The 22,896-nt window shown below is 39.6% G+C and overlaps 1 protein-coding gene across 3 annotated transcripts; it reads right to left on the bottom strand.

Annotated features, from left to right (window-relative positions):
* Nucleotides 1-557: 557 nt before the first annotated feature.
* pld2 (phospholipase D2) lies at nt 558-22,109 on the bottom strand. Of its 3 annotated transcripts, none has more exons than XM_039617880.1 (25): nt 21,902-22,109; nt 18,556-18,692; nt 18,337-18,464; nt 17,497-17,511; nt 16,633-16,775; nt 16,393-16,486; nt 16,222-16,287; nt 15,270-15,328; nt 14,932-15,177; nt 14,693-14,836; nt 14,524-14,607; nt 14,310-14,388; nt 14,077-14,187; nt 13,750-13,959; nt 13,475-13,631; nt 13,230-13,348; nt 12,676-12,789; nt 9,403-9,507; nt 8,964-9,052; nt 7,954-8,067; nt 7,394-7,440; nt 7,081-7,215; nt 3,715-3,868; nt 3,370-3,487; nt 558-3,253 (listed from the first exon to the last, which is right to left on the bottom strand). In XM_039617880.1, exons 2-25 carry the CDS (start codon nt 18,686-18,688, stop codon nt 3,029-3,031), a joined length of 2,889 nt encoding a protein of 962 aa, XP_039473814.1. In that variant the 5' UTR covers nt 18,689-18,692; nt 21,902-22,109; the 3' UTR covers nt 558-3,028. The 3 variants fall into 3 exon arrangements, with proteins under 3 accessions (XP_039473814.1, XP_031608333.1, XP_031608334.1); XM_031752473.2 differs by having other exon boundaries at nt 18,556-18,716; nt 21,902-22,107; XM_031752474.2 differs by lacking the exon at nt 17,497-17,511 and having other exon boundaries at nt 18,556-18,716; nt 21,902-22,106.
* Nucleotides 22,110-22,896: the final 787 nt, after the last annotated feature.

Raw genomic sequence — 22,896 nt, 5'->3', positions numbered from 1 at the left:
TCTGGCCTTCTGGGTCACTGGATACACGCTTAAGGCTAAAATACTGCTGAATAAACAATGCAGATTTTGGTAATAAGGGCCACATCTAACAAATATTCTCCTCGTCTTGGTTTTATGTGTGCGTCATCCAGCAGATTGGAGATTGCTATAGTCAGTTTTCCATTAGAGCAAGCTCACCTTTATAGTGCTTGTCAATACTGCATGAATCAGTTCCAAAGCTTTTCTAGATAAGCAACTGACTGTTATTAAAAGAAAAAAAAAACCCCAGACTGTATGGCAATAACCTGAACAATGCATTAGTCATTTAGTGAACATTAAGCTTTCATGCCACAATACCATTTTCCTGTGTAAAGCACATGCTCTCTCTCAGAGTAACTATTTGCTTAAAGGATATCCAGCTAACAAAGGATATTGCTTCCATGGTGACAAAAGTAGTTTAGATATAAACAATTAACATTTCCCCTTTTCTGTTTCTCTTGCCATGTGATAGACACGTCTAAACAGTCATTTTAGTTGCATTAAGATTTCATACAGAATAGAAATGCATGCTGATACACTACATTTGAAAATTTTATTTTTTTAAATATTAAATCCAGTTTGAATGCAGTCTTTACTTTTTTAAAAAGCACTAACGTTTACAAAAGTAATACAAGAGAAGGCTGAAAAAAGTCCATTTTTCAAATAGAGTAGATATTCGGAGCCACAAAAAACAAGTTCATGTTAAAAAAAACAGAGTAAAATACAAGTTGCTCATAACTGCACTAACAAGACTAAGAATATTCGTCATCGCTCTCTACCCCTGAGTGTTAGTAACCCTATACATTGGTAATTATAAGGTAATGACATTGATCTACAGAGACAAGGTTTCACACAGTGACTCTCAGGGACGAACACAAACACATTTCAATGAGTAATAAATTCATAAAAGTGGTTTGGGAATGCTGATTATTGGTCTTTTAAAAATACAATTCATGTATTTTACAATACATTCAAACAGTATAAGGTCACTTTTCGGTATATTACAGGCATTTCTGCAGAACTTAAAAGGAACACCAGTTAAGACAACCACTTTGGGCCGCAAGAAACAGGGTAGCAAATACATATATGGAAGGGCTTCTAGTGTCTTTTAATATCTTACATAGGTAAGTATTCATATTTCTAAACACAGATGCTTTAATTGAACAACAATCCTGTGAGAGACACTTCATGTAGACTTGGTCGCATGGGGCACCTGTCGCATTCACAGACAGCTTTGCAGTGGAACCACCCAGGTAATGTTGTTCACTCATAGGTGTGTGTCAGAAGCTCATACGACAGTCTGCATTATTCACTTAACTGTGATTTGCTGTCATTGCATTGTTCCGGGTCATCTTTTATCTGGTCTTTTTAAAAGAAACATGTGCCAGGGCTCAACCCCCCTCCAGAACACACACACACACACAGTAGTCATAACACTAGCACAAGGCTGGGAATATAAAACAGAGTCCCATTCACAAGTTTTACAGACTGGCCTTTATGTCCCCTTCTGCTGTTTGTTGCTGTAAAAAACTTGTGATGAAAGTGCATGTAATTAAAACTTGGCCCAGCGCTCAAATATTGAAAAAGAGTTACAGTTTTGCCTGAATGCACAATCTAAAGTTGCAGAAAAATGTACATTCCCCCTCGCCTTGGTTTTCCATCAACCCTTAGAATCCAATTCCTGTTTTTCTAAGGCACATACTGTACCTTACTGCTGTATTATTACAGGATATCTCAGTCAATGCAATGACACAAAAGAGGGAAGGTTTCCTGTCTATTTTCACCAGCAATGCTACAAATGTATCCAGTGGAAGACATTTAAAGACTTCCCAACAGCAGTCACGGCTTGGTCACAGCTCAAGGGAATGACATTTCAAAAAAAATAGCCCTGTGATGCCCCAAAATGGCAATCAGTGAGAACGTGAAAACGACATCACGTCACAACTCAAGTGAGCGTGCACCTGCACAAACCGCTATGTCTGTGAGCAAATGTAACATACGGTACACATGAAAGATGCTGGACGCAACATAAAAATAGCTGAGATATTCAGTGGTCTCAAGTGGGCAGTGGAATGTTCTGTTCTGGACTGTCGACAGCATGGTGAAAAAAAATAAAAAATTCACTAGGGTGTCATGGAAACTTAAAAAAAATGCAACAATTAGCAGGAAATCAACCTAACACCCTTTAATTATCTTGTTCTGCTTTTCTTTCCCCTCTCACAGTTTTGCCACCTGATCATATATCCAGAAATGGTCAGCAGCCCTAGCAGAATATTAGCTTCCATTTTCCCAGTGCACCATCCTGATTTAGTAAGTTGTACCTCTTATCAGCACTCTCCCTATTCTGCCCTATCCAGTCTTTATTTCAGCTACAATCCAGTCATCTCTTTATATCCGTCACCATAACAACCACAAATGTTCTGACAGATTTTCTGGCACTGCAGTGAGAGGTGAAGCCTCAGAGGGAGCGAGTGAGAGAGAGAGGGAGAGGGAGAGAGAGAGAGAGAGAGTCACCCACCCACCCAAAAATCGTGCACCAATAAATGTACACTATGTTCCCAGATCATGTGAGATGCTTGGTTTCTAATACAACCTTGCAATCCTCTCCTGACTCATACATTCATTTATCTGTGCTCTGCACCGCCGCCAGACATGCAGATCAGATCGCACTGAACACATTATAAAGCAGACATCACAAACAAATTGGTCAGCACAACCTAATATAGACAGATCATTGTAAAATTTGCATGTCAGTGGCTACGTCAGTCACATTAGCCCATTGTCAGTCAAAAAGACAAAGTAATCATAACTGGATCATTAATAAATTTTGGTGAGGGTAACACCTCTCTACCTCACTCCACCTCCACCTCTCACCATTCAAGTGCTGGTGCTATAACTACTTTTGTGTCCTGTGCTGACTATTAGGTGAACTAGAACGACAAGAAAGATGGCCGCAGTACAGCATTTGTTGCACTGTCATGTAGTGGTCTGAACCTGGCTGAGCTGCTGCTTATGTCCACAGCTCTGAAGGAGCCATGCCTTCTTTAGTGTTCCGTGGAGGCAGCAAGTTTTCCTCACACAGGAACTTTAAGGGGAAATGGACCAGCAGTCCTCGGATGGCCTTTAGTTCCTCTTTGGCCTGCTTAGGGTCTGTCTCGCAGAGGCAAGCCACATTCGAATAGTCCTTCAGGTCTTGCATGCTACGGACTTTGTTGCAGGGCAGGCACCTGAACACCTGTGGTACAGTAGGGCCAGAGAGCCAAGAAGAACAAAAAGTGGTGAGAGAAGTGAAAATACATGTTGATACAATTAGAAATGTAAAAAAAAAAAAAGTTTTGGTTCAATCCACACCTTGTCATAAATGTTGACATTCTTTTTAGCTGTCTCATTCCAAACCAAGAAGAAGAACTCATCACTGATTGGATCATCAATATTGATACTGGGGTCTGAAGCAGCTCCAACAAGAACCCTGGTAAAGCGGAGAAAAGGCCAAAAGTATTCAAATAACAGAAACAATATGGTTAAGCAATCACAAAACTGCACAGGTTTCCCATGCATGCAAATATTTTTGCTTGTCTGTTGGTAAAAAGAAGACCCTATACTTATATGTCTCACTTGTTCTCATTTATACCTGGTAGCAAGCACTACTTTAAACTGTAAGTTGCTAAAAAGTCATCAAAAGGTTTTTGCCCTGACCTGAAGCACTCTTTGCGTAGAGCGAGTGTCAGTGGTCCTGCCTGGTATTCCTCCCCTCCCATTATGGATGGGACCCTCTCTTCATCTTCCACAAATACTGCCAACTCACTGTCTCGGTTGCCCAGCATGCTGCGGTCATTTATGTTGGCTGATCCTGGAGCACAAAGGGACAGTACAAGCATTTACAATCTGTCCATTAAGAGGCATGATTCATGTAAAAAATAAAAAAAATAAAAAAAGTACTCAGCAAAGATTTTAGCTATACTTAAAATAAGTGCTGCTTTTTTTCTCTAGTTCTGTTTTATGGAACATTTTGTTTATCTTTTTTGATGTATTAAGTGCCAACCCCCCCCCCAAAAAAATCCAAACATAGAACCTATAGCTGACAACCTTTATGGTGTACAGAATATAATGAGAAACATCAAATAAAAATGTATGCCTTAAACTTTCAATATTTAAGATTTCAGTGCTGGCTGTACAGGGAGTGCAGAATTATTAGGCAAGTTGTATTTTTGAGGAATAATTTTATTATTGAACAACAACCATGTTCTCAATGAACCCAAAAAACTCATTAATATCAAAGCTGAATGTTTTTGGAAGTAGTTTTTAGTTTGTGTTTAGTTTTAGCTATTTTAGGGGGATATCTGTGTGTGCAGGTGACTATTACTGTGCATAATTATTAGGCAACTTAACAAAAAACAAATATATACCCATTTCAATTATTTATTTTTACCAGTGAAACCAATATAACATCTCCACATTCACAAATATACATTTCTGACATTCAAAAACAAAACAAAAACAAATCAGCGACCAATATAGCCACCTTTCTTTGCAAGGACACTCAGAAGCCTGCCATCCATGGATTCTGTCAGTGTTTTGATCTGTTCACCATCAACATTGCGTGCAGCAGCAACCACAGCCTCCCAGACACTGTTCAGAGAGGTGTACTGTTTTCCCTCATTGTAAATCTCACATTTGATGATGGACCACAGGTTCTCAATGGGGTTCAGATCAGGTGAACAAGGAGGCCATGTCATTAGTTTTTCTTCTTTTATACCCTTTCTTGCCAGCCACGCTGTGGAGTACTTGGACGCGTGTGATGGAGCATTGTCCTGCATGAAAATCATGTTTTCTTGAAGGATGCAGACTTCTTCCTGTACCACTGCTTGAAGAAGGTGTCTTCCAGAAACTGGCAGTAGGACTGGGAGTTGAGCTTGACTCCATCCTCAACCCGAAAAGGCCCCACAAGCTCATCTTTGATGATACCAACCCAAACCAGTACTCCACCTCCACCTTGCTGGCGTCTGAGTTGGACTGGAGCTCTCTGCCCTTTACCAATCCAGCCACGGGCCCATCCATCTGGCCCATCAAGACTCACTCTCATTTCATCAGTCCATAAAACCTTAGAAAAATCAGTCTTGAGATATTTCTTGGCCCAGTCTTGACGTTTCAGCTTGTGTGTCTTGTTCAGTGGTGGTCGTCTTTCAGCCTTTCTTACCTTGGCCATGTCTCTGAGTATTGCACACCTTGTGCTTTTGGGCACTCCAGTGATGTTGCAGCTCTGAAATATGGCCAAACTGGTGGCAAGTGGCATCTTGGCAGCTGCACGCTTGACTTTTCTCAGTTCATGGGCAGTTATTTTGCGCCTTGGTTTTTCCACACGCTTCTTGCGACCCTGTTGACTATTTTGAATGAAACGCTCGATTGTTCGATGATCACGCTTCAGAAGCTTTGCAATTTTAAGACTGCTGCATCCCTCTGCAAGATATCTCACTATTTTTGACTTTTCTGAGCCTGTCAAGTCCTTCTTTTGACCCATTTTGCCAAAGGAAAGGAAGTTGCCTAATAATTATGCACACCTGATATAGGGTGTTGATGTCATTAGACCACACCCCTTCTCATTAGAGAGATGCACATCACCTAATATGCTTAATTGGTAGTAGGCTTTCGAGCCTATACAGCTTGGAGTAAGACAACATGCATGAAGAGGATGATGTGGACAAAATACTCATTTGCCTAATAATTCTGCACTCCCTGTATTTGTGAAGCCATCCAATGTTTAGCAGATTAATCTCCAATGCATTCACGTCTATTTACTCTGGAGGAGGCTGTAAAATTTTGTGAAAAGGAGTCCAATATGACAGCATGAGTCTGTAAAGCTCAAATCTGTCTGATGACAGAGATTCTGAGGCGAGTTGCTGAGGACATCCTGAACTTTTTTTGCCGCTGTTAGCTGCTGTTAGTGAAACTTTCTTTGAAGTCGATCTAACATTTTCGGCCTCGGATACTTTCATACAGTGTGAAAATGTATTCAGACTCTTTATCTTTGGGACACTCGAGCCTAACATTAGCTAGCATAATGTTAGCATAACCAGCTGTTGTTGCCATTTAGTTGGCTTGTTATCAGCTCTCCAGAGATTGGAGGATCGCATGTCTAATCTGCTGACAGTAAGTAACTGCAATAGTTTTGAGATTAAATACGACTGTTCATTCATGTTTTTTTATTAGAGCACTGACTTCAGTTCAGGAGATAAAAAAAACGTACGATCCTTCATACCTTCTTGAGTCTAAAGGTGCAGACATAAATGACATTTGCCTCCACACCTATGAGTTTACTTCTCCTCCACCTTTGGTGTACTGTGTATGTGGCCGTCTCTACCAACATACATAAAACATGATTAAGCGGGACGGCGATGTTCATCTGAGCCACTGTATTCAAGAGGGTGGGGTAACACGGTTAACTTCCATAGATTACTGGCCACTTCTATGCATTTTTAATGGATTACATTTATGAGAACGCATCAGTTTGTCGGAAAACGTACTTACACACTAATCAATATTTATAAGTATATTCTTAAGTATAACATTCTTTTTTTTCTGTTAAACAAACTCAAAAAACAACTTCACTGTACCTTTAAGAATTCAGATAAATCTTTTTAAAAGGTAATACAAAGCAAACAGTCATCAATAGCCAGTGGGTTCCAGAGCACATTTAAGCAAATGCAATCCTTCTGTTCATCCCACAAAGACTTCTGCATATTCATATGGAGTAAGTCTAAAATCTTAAAGAGTGTAAGGCTAAACAATGAAATAAAGAAGTAAGTAACCCTCTTATTTTTTTTTAAATCTTTTTGTTTATAAATGACTGTATTTGTTCATATCCATATTCTACAGTTATAGGTGCTACTAAACTACATATAACATGTATCGATTGAGTTTTATTGTTGCACTGAATGCCACAAACATATTGAAAAAACATATAAGCTGCAGGCAGTATTCTGTCATCATCATTTTGTCATGAAACTCAGTGATGACTCAAGGTCAGAATTATAATCCATCCTTGAATGCCCAGCGGTGACTCACCAATGATATAGCAGCGGTCATCAGCAATGAGGGTCTTGCTGTGAACATAGATGAGCTCTGTGACAGGTGACTCGGAGAGCTGGGCATGCGTCCTCAATCCGCACAGTGTGATGTACTCTGTCCACTGATCCTTCACTGCAGGCAATAGCAGAATCGCATTATTTACATGAGATGATGTGAAATGAAGACCAGTAGAGTCAATTTAAAGGAAAAACTCGAGGAGAAGGAAAGATGCATGTTAGCAAGGCAGCAAAGGCTGATGTCAGGCTGATTTCCGAGGTCTAACAAAGCAGGTAAGTGACAAAAAACTTACATTCGCTTAGTCTCGACAGGATGGAGAACTCCCCTCGGCACATGGTCCTAGGATGACAGAATAAAACCTTACATTAAGAAAGTCAGCCAGTGTAAGGGGAATAATTTAGGAATCTCACAAAATAAACCAAAAATATCTAGAGCATATACAGAGAGTACACTTCTGGGCATAACATCAAAGGCAGATTTGGAAATGTGATGGATGATAGTGAAACCATAACATGGCCATGCTGCATTCTGGCAATAACAACATGCTGACATAGCTTATTAAGCAACATCACTCAATGTATCTGTAATATGACTCGATATGCTCTATTCCAGTTGGACCAGTTGATTGATAGAAACCTTACACGCATGGTAGCTAACCCAACTTTCCATTACCAGTTTTATTGACATGTCTTACGCACTTTCTATCAGCGACATTTCTACTCGATCAGAAATATGTCTTTACCCCAGACAAAGCTGAGAAGTCTTGTTTTTACAGTGGCTTTCATAAGTTGTAGTGCTTGCTGATGTGTGTGGGCTGAGTGCAGAGTGCTAATGGGCGGAAAAGGCTCTCACCTGTAAGTGAAGTGCAGAATAGCTTGAATGGCATTTCCACCTCCTGTACTGATGTCTCCTTCAAATCCAGGAAGCAGAGGCACCACCACATACACCCTGTACTTCTTCTTTTCTCTGAAAAAAACCCCCCAAAAAACACACAACATCAACACTGTACATTGTACTATGCAGATAAAAGATGGGGTCTAATATATTTCTATTTGGTTTTGTTATTTCTTTGAACTAAACATTTTGTTTCAATTGTGTAACCCAGTTTACCAGCACCTCATTGATATTTTCATTTTCTGTGCCCTGTTCTTACATGTCTTGTCTTAACCTCTTTCACAAACTGCTGCTTTAAAGCCACAAATTTTCTAAAGATTTCAATGCAATATGGAAAAAAGCGCAAGATAAATCTGATGGCATACAAGGACCCTGAACAAGTTTCTGCTGAATTATAAAGTATGGAGCTAAATCAGGGTCAAAAGTTTTACTCATTTCAAAAAGGTGATTTGAGGTTGAAATTCTTTTTGATATAAAAAAAAAAAACTTGGAATAAATTATTTGTTTCTTTTTTTCAGCTTCAAATTTTATTTTCTGTTTCAAATTAAAAAAATTTCAGTTTCAGGTCTTTTTTTTCACTTTAAAACTTTTGACCCTGATTTTGTGTTGTGGGTGTGTGTCAAGGGGGCGGGGCATGGGCAGAGCATACACTAATGATTGACAGCCACTGTGACACATCGTTACAAGTTAAAAATGAGTATTTTAGCTGAAGATGGCCACTGCTCCTTCATGGGATGCTACCGGCACCAGCCAACAAGTAAGAAACACTTGTAACTTGTAACTGTTGTATGTGTGTCTGAGCTGATAGAATTTAACTACTTCTGCTTCTTAAACTGCCCAGGGACTGCAGATGGAAATTAGCGAGTAGCTAAATCTGGTACAAAACATATTTAATGAATGCATTTTGTACACAGCGCCTCTGAAAGACAATAGACAAAAGTTAAAAAACGAGCACACTCAAATCATACCTGTAGGCACGCAGAATTCGATTCACGATTGCATCACCAATGCCATTATGGACAGTCTTCTTGTCGGAACAGCTGATGAAGAACTGGTTCTAAGGGCAGAGGCAAGGCAGATGGTGGCTCAGTATGAGGTGAGGGCCAAAGCTAGCAGGTAGCTGGCAAGGAAGAAAGTGAGCTTCGGATACACTCAGATTCAGGAAAAGTCATTACGGTAGGCATGCTGGTAAACAGATTTGTTTTTTTCCAAATCAGAGCCTATTCTTGGGCAACATATTTGAGATTACGGTGACAATTTTGTCCCAATGGGAGCCCTGACTGTATCACTGCTGTCTAAACCATATTAAGGCACAGCAACCCTTAATATGGTTTAGACAGGGTGATACACTGCCTGCTTAAAGATGTACATTTATCTGTAAAATGCTACAATGTTAATCTTAATTACCTCGATGTAGATGTAGTGTTCACTCTTCTTGATGGTGTCGATGTAGGCGTTATGGATTGAGCTCTCACAGGTTCCAGTTGACCAACGATCAGCAGAGCGCAGCACCTGAGAAAACCCCAAAAGTTCAACTTAGCACTGGATATACTTATAAATCATGCATATATTATCATCTCTTTTCAGTGGTGTCATTTTACTATTACTGTGGATATTACCATTGCAATCACACTTACATATCATATTACCTTGCACATGTAAATTCTCCCATTTCTATGAATTTTAATAGGACACTTAACTGGAGAAATGGAGCAGATGCACAAAAAGGGAGCGCACCTCTTAAAGTTTGAAGACAGATTGTGTAATCTGAGGCAATGACCCTGAAACCTGAATAAAGCAGCTACAAAACCTGATAGGAAAGCTACAACATAATGGGGAGCAAGGGTTATGGTTACAGGCCACCATCCACAATAGAAGTGTCTGTTACTGGACACTCACTGATTGAGCAGTTTTAAAGTGCAAGCATGTAACACTGGCTAAAAATACTGATTAAAGTTCTAACATATTGTCATTTTGTTTTTGAAATATTCTAACAAAACCAGAATCTTCACAAAGTTGCTAACGCACCATCTTTAGCAATATATTATTATTCTATTATTCTGTTAAGGGGATATCTGCTAGTTGTGCTGCTTACGCTGGTGTCTCTCTGGACCATAGATCCTATGAAGCCTGTTGCAAGTGAGATGCTGCCACTTGTAATCCCACTCTGTCCTTGGCAGTGCATTTGTTTTCTCTGGCTTTACTAAACAGGATAAATATGTTGGAAGTAGTTTTGTTCTACAGGCTTTACTTTTGTTCCACCATCTGCCATAGCAAAAAAAAAAACCCAGCAAATACTGAATAGCTGCATTTCCAACACTAGAACAGTGTCTCTTTGTTGTAGCACAGAAATACCCATCTGATTTCCTGTAAGATCTGACCTGGCAGCACAAAAGAATAAATTCATGTGAAAGTCAGTGGAGGTCTTTCATTCTTGGCTTGTTTACAGCAATTAAGGTCTTAAATAATTATTCAATAAGAATACAGTATACATATGACCAACAGCAACATTTCATTAATGTGCACTCTACATGTTTTCAGTTCTTCTTGCCGTCTTAACAGTGATGTTGAAAGCTTTCTTTACACCATGTCATTATAGCTTGGAGCTGTGTGACACAAAAAAGTCTTTCATATGAGCACTGGGAGATAGAGGCAAAGTCTTTGTGTTTTCCCATATCCAAGGTTGGCCTTCTGTGCAGGAGAATCCAGTTTCTATCAAGCTCTAGTGTGAAGCCTACAGTCCTGTGCAAATGAGAGTACACACTCTTTTAGTTCTAAGGTTTTACATATAAGACATAATAAAAAAAAAATCATCTGGTTCAAGCCAGCCTGCAGAAAGAGCCCAAATAATCACCGCACCACCACCATGTATGACAATGAGGTGTGACAGTATGAGGTGTGTGGTCTGATCTGCCATGTTTGGTTTATGCTAAATGTGTCGCTGTGGATTGCAGCCAGACACCTGCACTTTGGTTTTGTCTGTCCAAATGACAGTGAAACTTTGCAAATCTAAGTTGTGCTGCCATGTACTTGCCTTTTTAGAGAGAAGTGTCTTTCTCCTAGCAACATTTCCAAACAAGCTTTATTTGTTCAGTCTTTTTCTTGTACTGTCAAGAACTTGAACATTTAACATGCTCACAGAGGCCTGTAGAGTTTGCACACTCTGACACTGGAGGGAATTTGCTGGGACATCCACTCCTGGGAAGATTGGTGGCTATCTTTAATATTTTCCACTTGTGAATAATCTTTGTCACTGTACAAACATGGACTTCAGATTGTAAGGAAATGACCTTAAAAACTTTCCCAGATTGATGGGCAGCAACAACTTGCTTCTCTTCTGGAGGTGCTCACACTTACTGATGATTAGTTAATGAAGTGCATTTGATTAGCAGCACATGGCTGCTACTTCCCCTCTTACTTCCTATGGAAGCAGTAAGATCGTACTTAGTTTTTCACACTTCAGACTTCACACTTTTCATTTTGGCTTCATTTTTGTTCACTAAATAATGACAGTGTAATAAGTCATGTTTTGAAGTTCATCTGAGATTGCATTTAAATAACTGTGCAATGATGAAGTTTCTCTTGTTACAGAAAACATTAGAAATGAAAGACGTTACACTTTCTTTTGCACATGACTGTATTGCTGAAACAGAACTGTGGATAGTTTTACAACCAGCTACAGTTCTGCAGCAAATATGTAAGCAGTGGTGAATAAAACTATTATATAATAATATAATATTAAATTTAAAATTGTATCTAGCAACGTCATGTCACATCATATGCATGAAGGCTCACATCTTAACCTGTCAGTGTTTTGACGTCAATGTATGAAAGGGCTAAAAAGGTGCTCTTTGGACCACAAGGGAAAACTGAAAAACCTATGTAAACATAAGCAGAGTCATTAAAGAAGGACTCTAACACTGGCTGTGTAAACAACACATTGCTCTCAAATGGAAAAGTCTAGGCTTTATTAAGTGATTATAATCAATTAAATTTGGATTACAACAAAGTTAAAGGACCACAACAACCAAAGTGGTTCCAGTATGTTTTCCTGGGTGCTATCCTTGGCAATAAGTGAGAATATGCTGGGCACTAATGATTGATTGATTTATTCATGCTTTTGGAGACTATAATCAGCAGTTGTTGGAGGCACAGTGAAAGAGTTAACTCTTTCACTGTGCCTCCAACAGCCACTAACCTGATAAAGATTACTTGCTCCTTGTATAATTGACAGCATATAAACAAAATGGTCAGTTGCAATGATATGTTGTTTTACTTTAAAGACAACAAAATTCACAATTTAATTTGCATAACATGAATTTGCACATCTGTGCTGTTGTCAGCAGCCTGGAACACACAACAAACAAACAGCTCCAGATACAGAGTCCCCCTGTTGTTGTAGCTCTGCAAACTACCAGCTGGCTCACGCATCACATTAGCGTTACTACTGGTGATTTAAGCAAATTGGGAAAAAAATATGCATTTCTCAGAGGACCATGGAAGTGGGTAGTTACCCACAGGGAATTCCCGGAACTGTTTAATCTTAAAGCACCTAAAATATACCCTGACCACAGTAGCACATATGTGGGCCTATCTGTGAGCAAAAAGACTAAAACTTTAAAAATGGTATATTTACACAGATGTTGACGTCATCTTGAGTCTGTGTGTGAATATACATACCTGCACTTTGGCTTTCATGGACCCAGGCACCGTGAATGGCAGAGAGTCAGCAGTGGAATGAGACTTGGGAAGAAGGTAAGGGTAGAAGTCATCTTTGTACTTGATTTTGAAGATCTAAAGAGGACAGAAAAAAATGAATCAATTTCAGATTTGTCACTTTCCTGTTACTCATGTTTCCAAAGTATTGCTTAAAGGTTTTTAAGCAATACTTCTAAAGGAAACATGAGGGATGAGGGTTGGGGATGGGGTTGTTTTTAGCACTTAGTCATATTACCACACAGGATAACATAAAACAAAAGGGTACAAGGTCAAAGTCAGCAATACAGGAGTCTGATTATTTTAAGCTATGTTTTAGTAAAGATCACCTATTTTCAATCCAATGTTTTAATTTCACAAGTTTGGATATTTATAGTATAAATGTTAAACCAACCTGTAGCTTGTACACCTATAGACTCATTTGTAAAGCAAAAGTGATGTTTACAATATACATATAGATATATAAAGATCAATGTTAAAACTATTGCTGTTTAACACAGCTTCCTTTTGTGTCTGACCTTGGTAAAATTCCAGCGCTGGATGAAGTGGCGGGCTACATCCCTGGCAGCTTTGCCATGAAAAGCTGCAGACAGGTCACGCCACGGCATGCGAGGAAGTGTAGTACGATCAATGTTATCTGACAAGATAAAAGAGGGGGAAAAGGAAGCAAAAAAACCCCCAAAATAAGTCCTTCATCTCTCTGTTCAGGCATTGTCAGTGTATGTGTGTGCGTGAGCTGCTGAAAGAAATTTAGATAGTGTACCTTCAAATGGTCTATCCAGCTGGACCCAGTCTCTCTTGATAAAGTTATTGTAATCTTTGCCAAGCCACAGTTTAGTGTTACCAGCCAAATCATGTGGGTCCTGCTCTCCTTGCTTATCTGGCTCAGATGTTTTTGAGCCATCAGCCATACCATTGCCCTGGATAACAGAGTCATCCATTACAGTCTGTACGGTTCACAGTGCTTCAATAAATGTTGTCAACATGTTCATGCTCAATCGGTGATAGATAAATAGGCTAGAAATACTACATTCTTACATCTACATCGTTCCTCGTTTTGCCTTCAGTTACCCTGTCGGTCGTCTCTGTCAAACCAAGGTCAGTTAGGTGATACTGGCTGTCATCCCATCTCCCAAAAGCCAGGTCAAGTCCCCCTACAAAGGCTACTGTTTGGTCAATGGCCACCATTTTCTCATGGTGAGCCCATAGGTACACCACAGAAGACATGTGGTCAGGATGCCGCATCACCTGATGGATCAGTGGGCAAAACTGGTGTTAAAATGTACATTCAGGGCTCTTTTGACAGTTATTTATGTCCCTCCTCTCCTACTACTGTACAAGAAATTGTGCAGAGAAGTGAAAGACCTTGATGTTTGGGTGCATATTCATTAGAGTCCTCTTGCTGTGCTCACTATTGATGCCAAGTGCCATCTCCACCTCTTTGTACAGCAATACACAAACTTTGACTCCCATTTCCTGCAGAAAGAGGTTCAAATAAAGTAATGTTATTCAAAAAAAACTCTACAATTTATATACATTTTGAAAAAGAAGAAAAAAAAACCAAGATGGTGACAAAACAAGACAGAGAGACTCCCTACTGCTTTGCGTTTGAGGATCTCATCGAGCCGCCAGTAGTTGTTAGTTGCTGGTCTCTTTAGGAACAATTCAGGGCTGAGCCTGTGGAAAAAAACAAAAAAAATCCCCCACACATTATCTGCATTGGAAATACGTTTCCAGGTTTAACTAAAATATTGAAAAATTATAGTTACATAAAGATTTTGATCACAAAATCCAGACATTTTTGACACCTACCACCAATCTGTGATGAAAATCTCCTCCTTGGCTTGTTCGAGAGCATCAGCCAGGTCGGCGAAGTAGCCACTTCCATTCACATACCTTCAAATAATGAAAGGTTAATTGAGGACAAATCCTAAAAGATTATTGGAATTATTACAAATATGAGCCAGACTACATAACTGACCATTTAGTGAGCGTGTTCTCCCGCGGTGGAGCGAATCCATCGAAGCGTTGCAATTTGAGAAAGTCACATGTTTCTGCCAGACGGTTGATTTCATAACTCCACCAATGACTTTGTCTATAGCTGTTGCACTTGATAATCAAATTCCTGATTAAAAGCACAAAGGCGATGCGTGCATCACAAACACAGCATAAACCCGCAAAACTCAGTACATACAGTACACGAAGACAAAGCTGACCTACCGAGTATAGTTGTCAAAGCAGACTCCATATTTGGTGCCTGTGTCAGCATGACCCACTTTCATGTTAAACTCTGGATCAAACAGCAGCACGAAGTTGATGCTGCCAGTATCTCGTTTCATGTACAACAGGAAAGAATCTTTCACCACCAGCCAGCGGCGTGACCAGCGGAAGCAGATCTGATGGTGGCCTATACAGTTCAGGCCTTGGATTCGGTGACCCCCTGACCTCTTCAAGATATATCCCTCCCTGAGTCAAGATCAGACATATTATGCAATGAACATCAGCCATACCCTTATTCACTCCCACTAAAATACACATGAGCTCAGTGTTTTGCTTACAAGCCCTTGGGTCCAAGATCAGAGACAAAGGAGAGGGGACTGATGGAGAGGAACTCCAACTGCAAAACCAAATATAACACAAAATGCAGTCATTTTACTTGAGATTTACTTTGTATGTCGAGACGGTACACTGAAAAGTCTTGAGCCACTTCCCTTTTCTTTCTATTTTGCTAGAAACATTAGAAATAGGTACAACAATTTATTTATAATTGTCCAAACATACATGGGAGTACACTATAAAATCAGGAAAATCAGATTTTGTACAATTCCAACGAGCTTGAAAGTCAATATTTGGTCATATTTTGTCCAACTCATGACTGAGAGTGTTCCACTGTGGGTTTTTCTATCCACGTATGCTTTTGCTGCATTGGCAGTGTGTTTGAGATCATTGTCATACTGAAAAATAAAGCTGTTGCCAAATAAAGGCTTTCCAGATGGGTATTGTATGGTGGATCAAAATGTGATGGTATTTTTCTGCAGTCGTGCCAAGTTTTAGACTAATAGCTTTTTGGGAATCATTTTGTTGTTGCAAAAACACCATTTCATGCTTGTCAAACTATGTCATCTTTGGCATTTTTGGTAGATTCATTTTATGAAAGTGGATTAAATTATGTGTTTTTATGACAGGCTGCCTAAAGACACAATTTAAAACTGATTCATTAAGTTGTCTGTTATGTGCAGACAACACTGGTTCATCCCTTGGGTTAGGTGCCTCTTTCGTACTTGAATGATGAATAGATATGCGTTAAGTGTCTTAACAAACAAAAAGACATTTCTCTACAAATGGTCAGGTACAAGGACCGGACTGAAAATGTATGAAAATTCAGCCATTTTTAAAGAATATCTTGAAAAATGACAAGGAGGTCTGGCTCCTTGAAAGCAAAATATAAAGAGAAGAGGGGTGATTTAAGACTTTTGCACTGTAGTGTATGTAATATTCCCCCATGCTTACCATGCTGCTATCATTTCTACAGAATGTGTTCTCCAGTAGACAATTCAGGTACTCCTCAAGGTATTTCTGCATTAGAAGAGCACATATTTACAATTTACTTACCAGCTGCTACTTGTAAAATTATGTGATGCTTCAAAATATGTTCAGTGTGTGGAAGACTGATTTATATACCACTTTGCTGGAGGTTCTTCTGGCCCGCTCAGTTCCATGTAGGCTGGGCATTTCCTCCGACACATTTCTCAGCTGCTGCCTGTCCTTTGCAAATCTTTGAGGAAAATTTGAATATTCAAAAACATTCAGCGCTTGAGAGAACTGCCATAAAAAAGCTCAAAACAAACAATCACTTAGATTTCAATTGCATTAACAGAAAGAGGCCGAGTTGCACAGAGGTAAATCGATCAGCACACCAACCTTCCAATAGGCAGTAAATGAAGCATCATCTTGTGCTTGTAAAGGTCGCGATGCATCTCCTGAAAGTTCTTGTACTTCCTCTTTATAGTCCAGTGGAACTGGCCATGTGTTAGATGCAATGTATACAGGGTCCCAATACTAACCTGGAGGGACATCATTGATATCATACATAAACATAAGTGTGGTGGTGAAAAACAGGAGGCACGAAATGCCAAAAATTTGAGTGACTTGAATGGAATAGAATTTTTCTTATTAGCTCTTGTTTTCATAGCAACTGGGCTGTGTTTTGCCAGCCACAGCTTAAACGTAGTTCCCAGTAAGACAGAAAACCACAATTTGAATAGACAGATGGATTTATCTCTAAATCACTTATTTGGAAGATAAGAGACAAGACACCCAAAGTCCTTTTCTAATTGCCATTTTGTAAGTGCTTCAGATCAAAGATGAACCAGGAAGTAGCGTAAAGTTTTTTTTCGTTTTATATCCTCCTGAGACCCTATGTCCTCATATGGGGAAATTACATTTAGGCTTTTACACACATTTTACTTCATTCTACTCCATAAAGTGTTTTACACTTTGTAAAAATAAAAAAGATGACTCCAAAAAGTTGATTCTGTTAATCTGGACAGTGAAGAAGTCACTTGGATGAGTAACTAAACGTTTCTCCCACTGAAAACACTTTACTGTGCTGTAAAATAAACCCACTGTTTCCACATGCGGACAGTTTTTATAATCAGCTAATCCCAAATAGCTAAGATTAAAAAAAAAAGTTTGGGTTTCTGGAGGATATAAGCAAATCAGGCAAGAAGTTTAGCATGTGGATTGGATTAAAACACATAGAAACAAGTTTCTAATTCTACTTACATTCACCATTCTGGACTGTGGGAGAAAGAAAATCAGAGAATGTGGATACCAGAATATGGAAAGTATATGCAAACTGACTGAGCCATCCAACTAAAACTTAGGAGTGAAAGGTAGTTACTAACAAATAATGTGACATGAAATGCGTCTACATATCAGCACTTGTTAAGATACCCATGAACTTCTGCTTCTTAATATAAATGACTATGTAGAAATGAATGTGAATGACTGTTTCATGGTCATATAGTTGGTTTCAGATCTATAAAATATTATCTTTAGGACTCATTCAACAACAGTCATAATAAAATTCACCACAAATGAAATCCTGCTGTTAATCATTTTGAATGCGAAAGAAATTTGATTTAAATGACTTTGAACGTGGCATGGTTGTTGTCTCTGGTGCCTTGTATCCATGGTTCAGGCTGCTGGTGGTAGAGGTGTAATGGTGTGGGGGGTATTTTCTTGTCACACTTTGAGCCCTTTACTACCAAGTGAGCACCATTTAATCGCCACTGAGTACTGCTGCTGGCCATGTTGATCCCTTTATGGCCAAAGTGACAGCACACTGTAAAACCCTGAAACAGCCTGCTCAGTAGCAATAAAGTTTCTTTTGTAATTTTATCGCTCCATTCGCTTAACTATGACTTAACGTCATCATGGCAAAGTAGTCAAACTTAACCCTAGCATGTCCTGAGTCAAAATTGAAAATGGGATTGTATGTTGTTACTCAGCATTAGTGTGTGTGTTTTCACTTTGGGCCCATCAAGAGCTTTCTATAAAGATTCATTAGTATCCCCAAAAGAAAACAATGTAAAGGGTATTTTCATAAGTTTATGGAGGTACCCTGGAGCGTCTAGTGTGCTTCTCTGTGTTGTCCAGTCTGCATTTAACAGGAACATCAGGGATGAAATAAGGTATACCCTCATCTTCTATTTCGGAAAGACGATGCACCACGATGAAAGGACGTCCTTCTGCGATTTGAAAAATTGGAGCAATCAAGAAAAATGGTTTCTCAATGGGGAGCTTCTATCTTAAACTGAATTTATTTTCGTCGTTTCTCACCACTGCGCGACATGAGGCCATCTAGCTCGTCTTTAGTCAGATTGTGGCAGTCGTGTGAGAAGCGTCGTCTAAGAAGGCTTTGGGCAGCTGCGCTCTCTGCCAACGGCTCGATCACGTCCTCTGGACTGGCCATAGCTCTGTTGTACAAATGATCAAATGCCCTGGTGAGAAGACAAAAGAAAACAGTCCAGAGATCGAAGACATGTGAAACTGTGGCTGTTCTCACGATATAGATCATAGCAAAATCGGATTTTAAAGCAAGAGTATCTGACTTCTGATTTTCTGTAGGAAAAGCAGTAATAAAGGCAATAATGCAGTCCTGTAACCATAAACATGTCAGCTGTAAAACAGACAGAGAGATGCAGTTTAAGTGTTTGATGCTTAGCCAAATCCGTCAGTGTGATCATGACCTTGAAGTGAATCTAATGCTCAAGAATGATGACATATCATGATTGCTCAACAGGGGGGATTCAAGGACAACCACCATTATCACTTCTGTAAAAACAGACTGTTTTAGATATCACTTGCTTGAAAATAGAAAGTAGACTGGAAATTTTTGGCAGCAGCGACCTGCTAGGCAAGTCGTTTATGTCAAAACATATGAGAAGTTTAGGACACGGTTACTGGGAGAAAAAAAGGGTGTGTGAAACCTTTTGTGTTGCATGTTGGTAAATGTAGAATAGCTGAATGTTTCCTGGAAAACAAGGCTTAAGAAAAAGGAGGGAGGGAACCTGTCTCTGTTAAGGAGAGAGAGTTTGAAATGAGGGTAAGAAAGAAAGAAGCATGATCTGCATCTGCATTCTAATATTCTTTTTATCAGAAACGTGACTTTCCACTTCCACTACAAGCTACACAGGACCATGTGTAGCAAAAACAGGTTCAGGAAGAATAATACTTGAAGATCATGTCACAATTACTGTGTCAGGTGTGAACCGGAATCTACAAATAAGGAGACTAAGATTGAAAACGAAAGGAACATAACAGATGACTGCAATAATCAGCACTCTGTGGTCAAGATTCTTCCCTGTTTTTTGCGGATGTAATGAAACTAAAGCACTGATACTGAAGAGATCTGCACATTTCCACAGTGTATTCATCCCAAATGTGTCATCTGTACAGCCATTTTTTTTAAATATAAATCACCACTGTGTATTTGTTTTATTCATATAAGTTTTTTTTTCTCTTAACAACAATCTGGTTTAGAATGTAATTCCCATTAGGACTGATCTTCCCCACCTTTGCTTCCCAAGAAAGCACAAGTGACATTTTAATTGCTGTGGGAAAAAAAATCTCCACGCTAAGGCCATACTCAATTTTAGCTATTTCACCTTGTACTTTTGACTTTTTTTGGTTATTTCCACTTTGGGAGCTGGATCTTTTTAAGGCACTCACATGTGAGCTCTTTGGTGTGTTCCAATACAGACAGCAGTTTTTCCCCACACACTTTTAGGTGCTATACTTTCATAAGAAAGACTTGCTCACACTTGCCCCTAAGCAAGCAAGACGCACAGTACAGAGGTAAACATGATCAAAACTAAACCAAAACAGATATTTCTCATTAAGTACCAAACCCAACTAGCTGCTGTTATCTGTTTACATTTTGAAGCACGGAAGTGTTAAGTGTTGACTTAACGTGATTTCCCTGCATTTCGCCTGTCTGAGTCAAACTTTGCCTACACTGTTTGCTCGGGTTACTTTCACGGTAAATACTACACTATACCCACACTGTGTTTTATAAAACATGAGCCAGATTGATCGGAATGCTATGACTGGCTGAGAGGTAAGCTATTAGCGACAGTCCAATGATCGTAATCCTTTAAACACACACTATGTGACAAGAACAATGTGGCTTTGTTTGTGTGTATGTGTGGGGTGCAATGGATAATTTTTATCTCTCAGAAGTACCAACTCTGGAGCAATTACAAATGCTATCAAACACACTGATAGCAGTGCTGTGTTGAATTTAAAACATATTTCATGTTTGTTTGGATAATGAGAAGGCAGGAGGTGACTTCAAATCCGCCATGTAGTTGGAGACTTTCTGTGTGGAGTTTGTATGTTCTCCCTGGGTACTCCAGTTTCATTCCACAGTCCAAAGGCATGCAGTTACTGCGGTTATGTGTAAATTTGTTTACGAATGGCTGTCTGTCTCTCTCTGTTGGCCCTGTGCCAGCTGGAATAAGCTCCAGCTTCCAGAAATTGAATGAATAAGTGGAAGAAAATCTATAGATATGGGGATAGATAAGGAGATTCCTGACTTTGCTGACTCCCAGAGGTTATCTCAAACAATGACACCTGGCTGATACAAGGGAGATGTTAGGAGACGATCAGCAAAACAATCACACCTCACATAGCAGCTTCATTCCATGCAGCTTTCACTGATGGCCTCAACGAGATAAGGATGCCACACCCTGCAATGATGATGTATAATGTGACATCACAGCTGGGTGTGTGTACAGGTGCAGCAGAGTACCTCTGACAATCCTTCACGTGCAACCTGACCTTCTTTTGTTTATTTAAAGCTGTTTGCTTGTTTGTATACCCATCATATTTTATTTTTCTTTTAAATATCATTCATCAGCTCTTCAGCCTGAACATCAGCTGACCTATTTAAAAACTGGTCTTCCCTTGATTAAGGGGAAGTTGTGCTTTGCATACGTGATCTTTAAAATGAATTTGTATGGGAAATCTACGGACCGACTCTAAAACATGCAACCAAGTGACAGAAGACAATTGTTTGTCATCAACTTCAACATGACTGAAACAACAGCGCTGAGTCAACATTTCCCTGCGGTGATGCCATCAGGATTTCCCCCCCCAAAACTGTGCTGTGGCTCAGAACAGTACGTCTGATCACGTTTTTAAAGCGTTAGGGCAAAAAGTCAGTGTTTAAAAAAAAAAAAAAAAAACGTCTTAAAGAAAGACAAAGAGAGGAATAAAACAAACATAACTGCATCTGACTTATTAGATGATGGAGTTTTCTTAAGCACACACCCTAATCTGTACGAACGAAAATCACTTTTTTATTTTGTCGCCATCTATAAGCAGCAAAGTCTATTTAGGACTCCAGGCTGGAAAAGCTGAAGGCTAAGTTTTGTCGTCTCCACCCTTTCCCCGTTTCCCTATTACAGCCACAATCCACAAAGAGACTCGGTGTAGTTCACAAACTTCCCATATAAAGACACCTGTTGGGAGCAAAACACACATTTAAGCGCGGCACTAATAGGATCAGTGTATTCCTTATCGCTACCTGTGAGTTTGCAGCTGGACAATCCGCACTCGGCAGTACTGCGACAGCACAACGGATGGAAATATGCGTCCGACATAGGCCTGAAAACATACTTACTGTCAGCTAAGTTCAAGCCACGGATCGGCTCACGGCGGCTCCACACACGGGGCGAAGAGCGAAGAGTCATTCAAAGTAACAAAAATGTTTCATTGTAGCCCAGCCGGAGTATCAGAGAAGAGTTCATCAGTGTTACCCGTGGGTGATGCACGCTTTAGTCCCACCCACATTATTACTGGCTGCCCGATGGGACAGCGTGAGGGAAAAGATAACGTGGAAATGGTTTCTGCTGCTTTGCCATTGTTATTAGGTAAATCCTACTATGTGCCTTTTTATTCTTATATGGAAAAGAGCCCGGTGCTGTTCGGAATTATGACACAAAACAAACAATGACTTCCTCCTCCTCCGGTATTTGCGGCTGTGTACATAGCAGGCGCATACATGGACTTAGTTCATGTTACTGACATTTGCACTGCCACAATAATCAAACACAGACATGAACACAAGTCCCGACTTGATACCTGTAAGGAAACACATACGCAGGAATGCAGATACATGAGAAGGGAGTCGATGGCACGTATGCCATTTTCATCACGTAAGGTATCAGGAGACTTCCGATTATATATCTATTTTAATAATATCCGACGAGATACCAAAATTTACATCTAAAACGGGTTTTTAGGACAAACCAACAATGTGTTTTGTGCAATTTTATTTAGAATAAAAAATTTAAAAACTTTAACGTTGAAGTGGGACACCGGAAGTACACGTTACGTGAGCATCAACTAAAATCAACCAGATTTAACTTTCATTCTAGTTTTATCTGTATTTCTATTTTCGAAGATAAACCGTGCATTAGACTACATTAGATTAAACGAACGGAGGTATGACATTTTCATATTGCCAGTACATAAAAAAGGAGCCGATGACTCACGCCCATGCAAGTGAGCGAAATCTGGAGAGTGGTTTGCATAATAACCATAAACCAGCTTCCTCAGCCACAGCCCCGCCAGACAGGTTGGAGAAATGAAATGCATAAAAGGCTTTCCGGACTG

This window comes from Oreochromis aureus, linkage group 10 (genome assembly GCF_013358895.1).
Source record: "Oreochromis aureus strain Israel breed Guangdong linkage group 10, ZZ_aureus, whole genome shotgun sequence".
Lineage (NCBI taxonomy): Eukaryota > Metazoa > Chordata > Actinopteri > Cichliformes > Cichlidae > Oreochromis > Oreochromis aureus.
The sequence above is the reverse complement of the archived record's forward strand: the minus strand, read 5'-3'. Positions and strand labels throughout refer to the sequence as shown.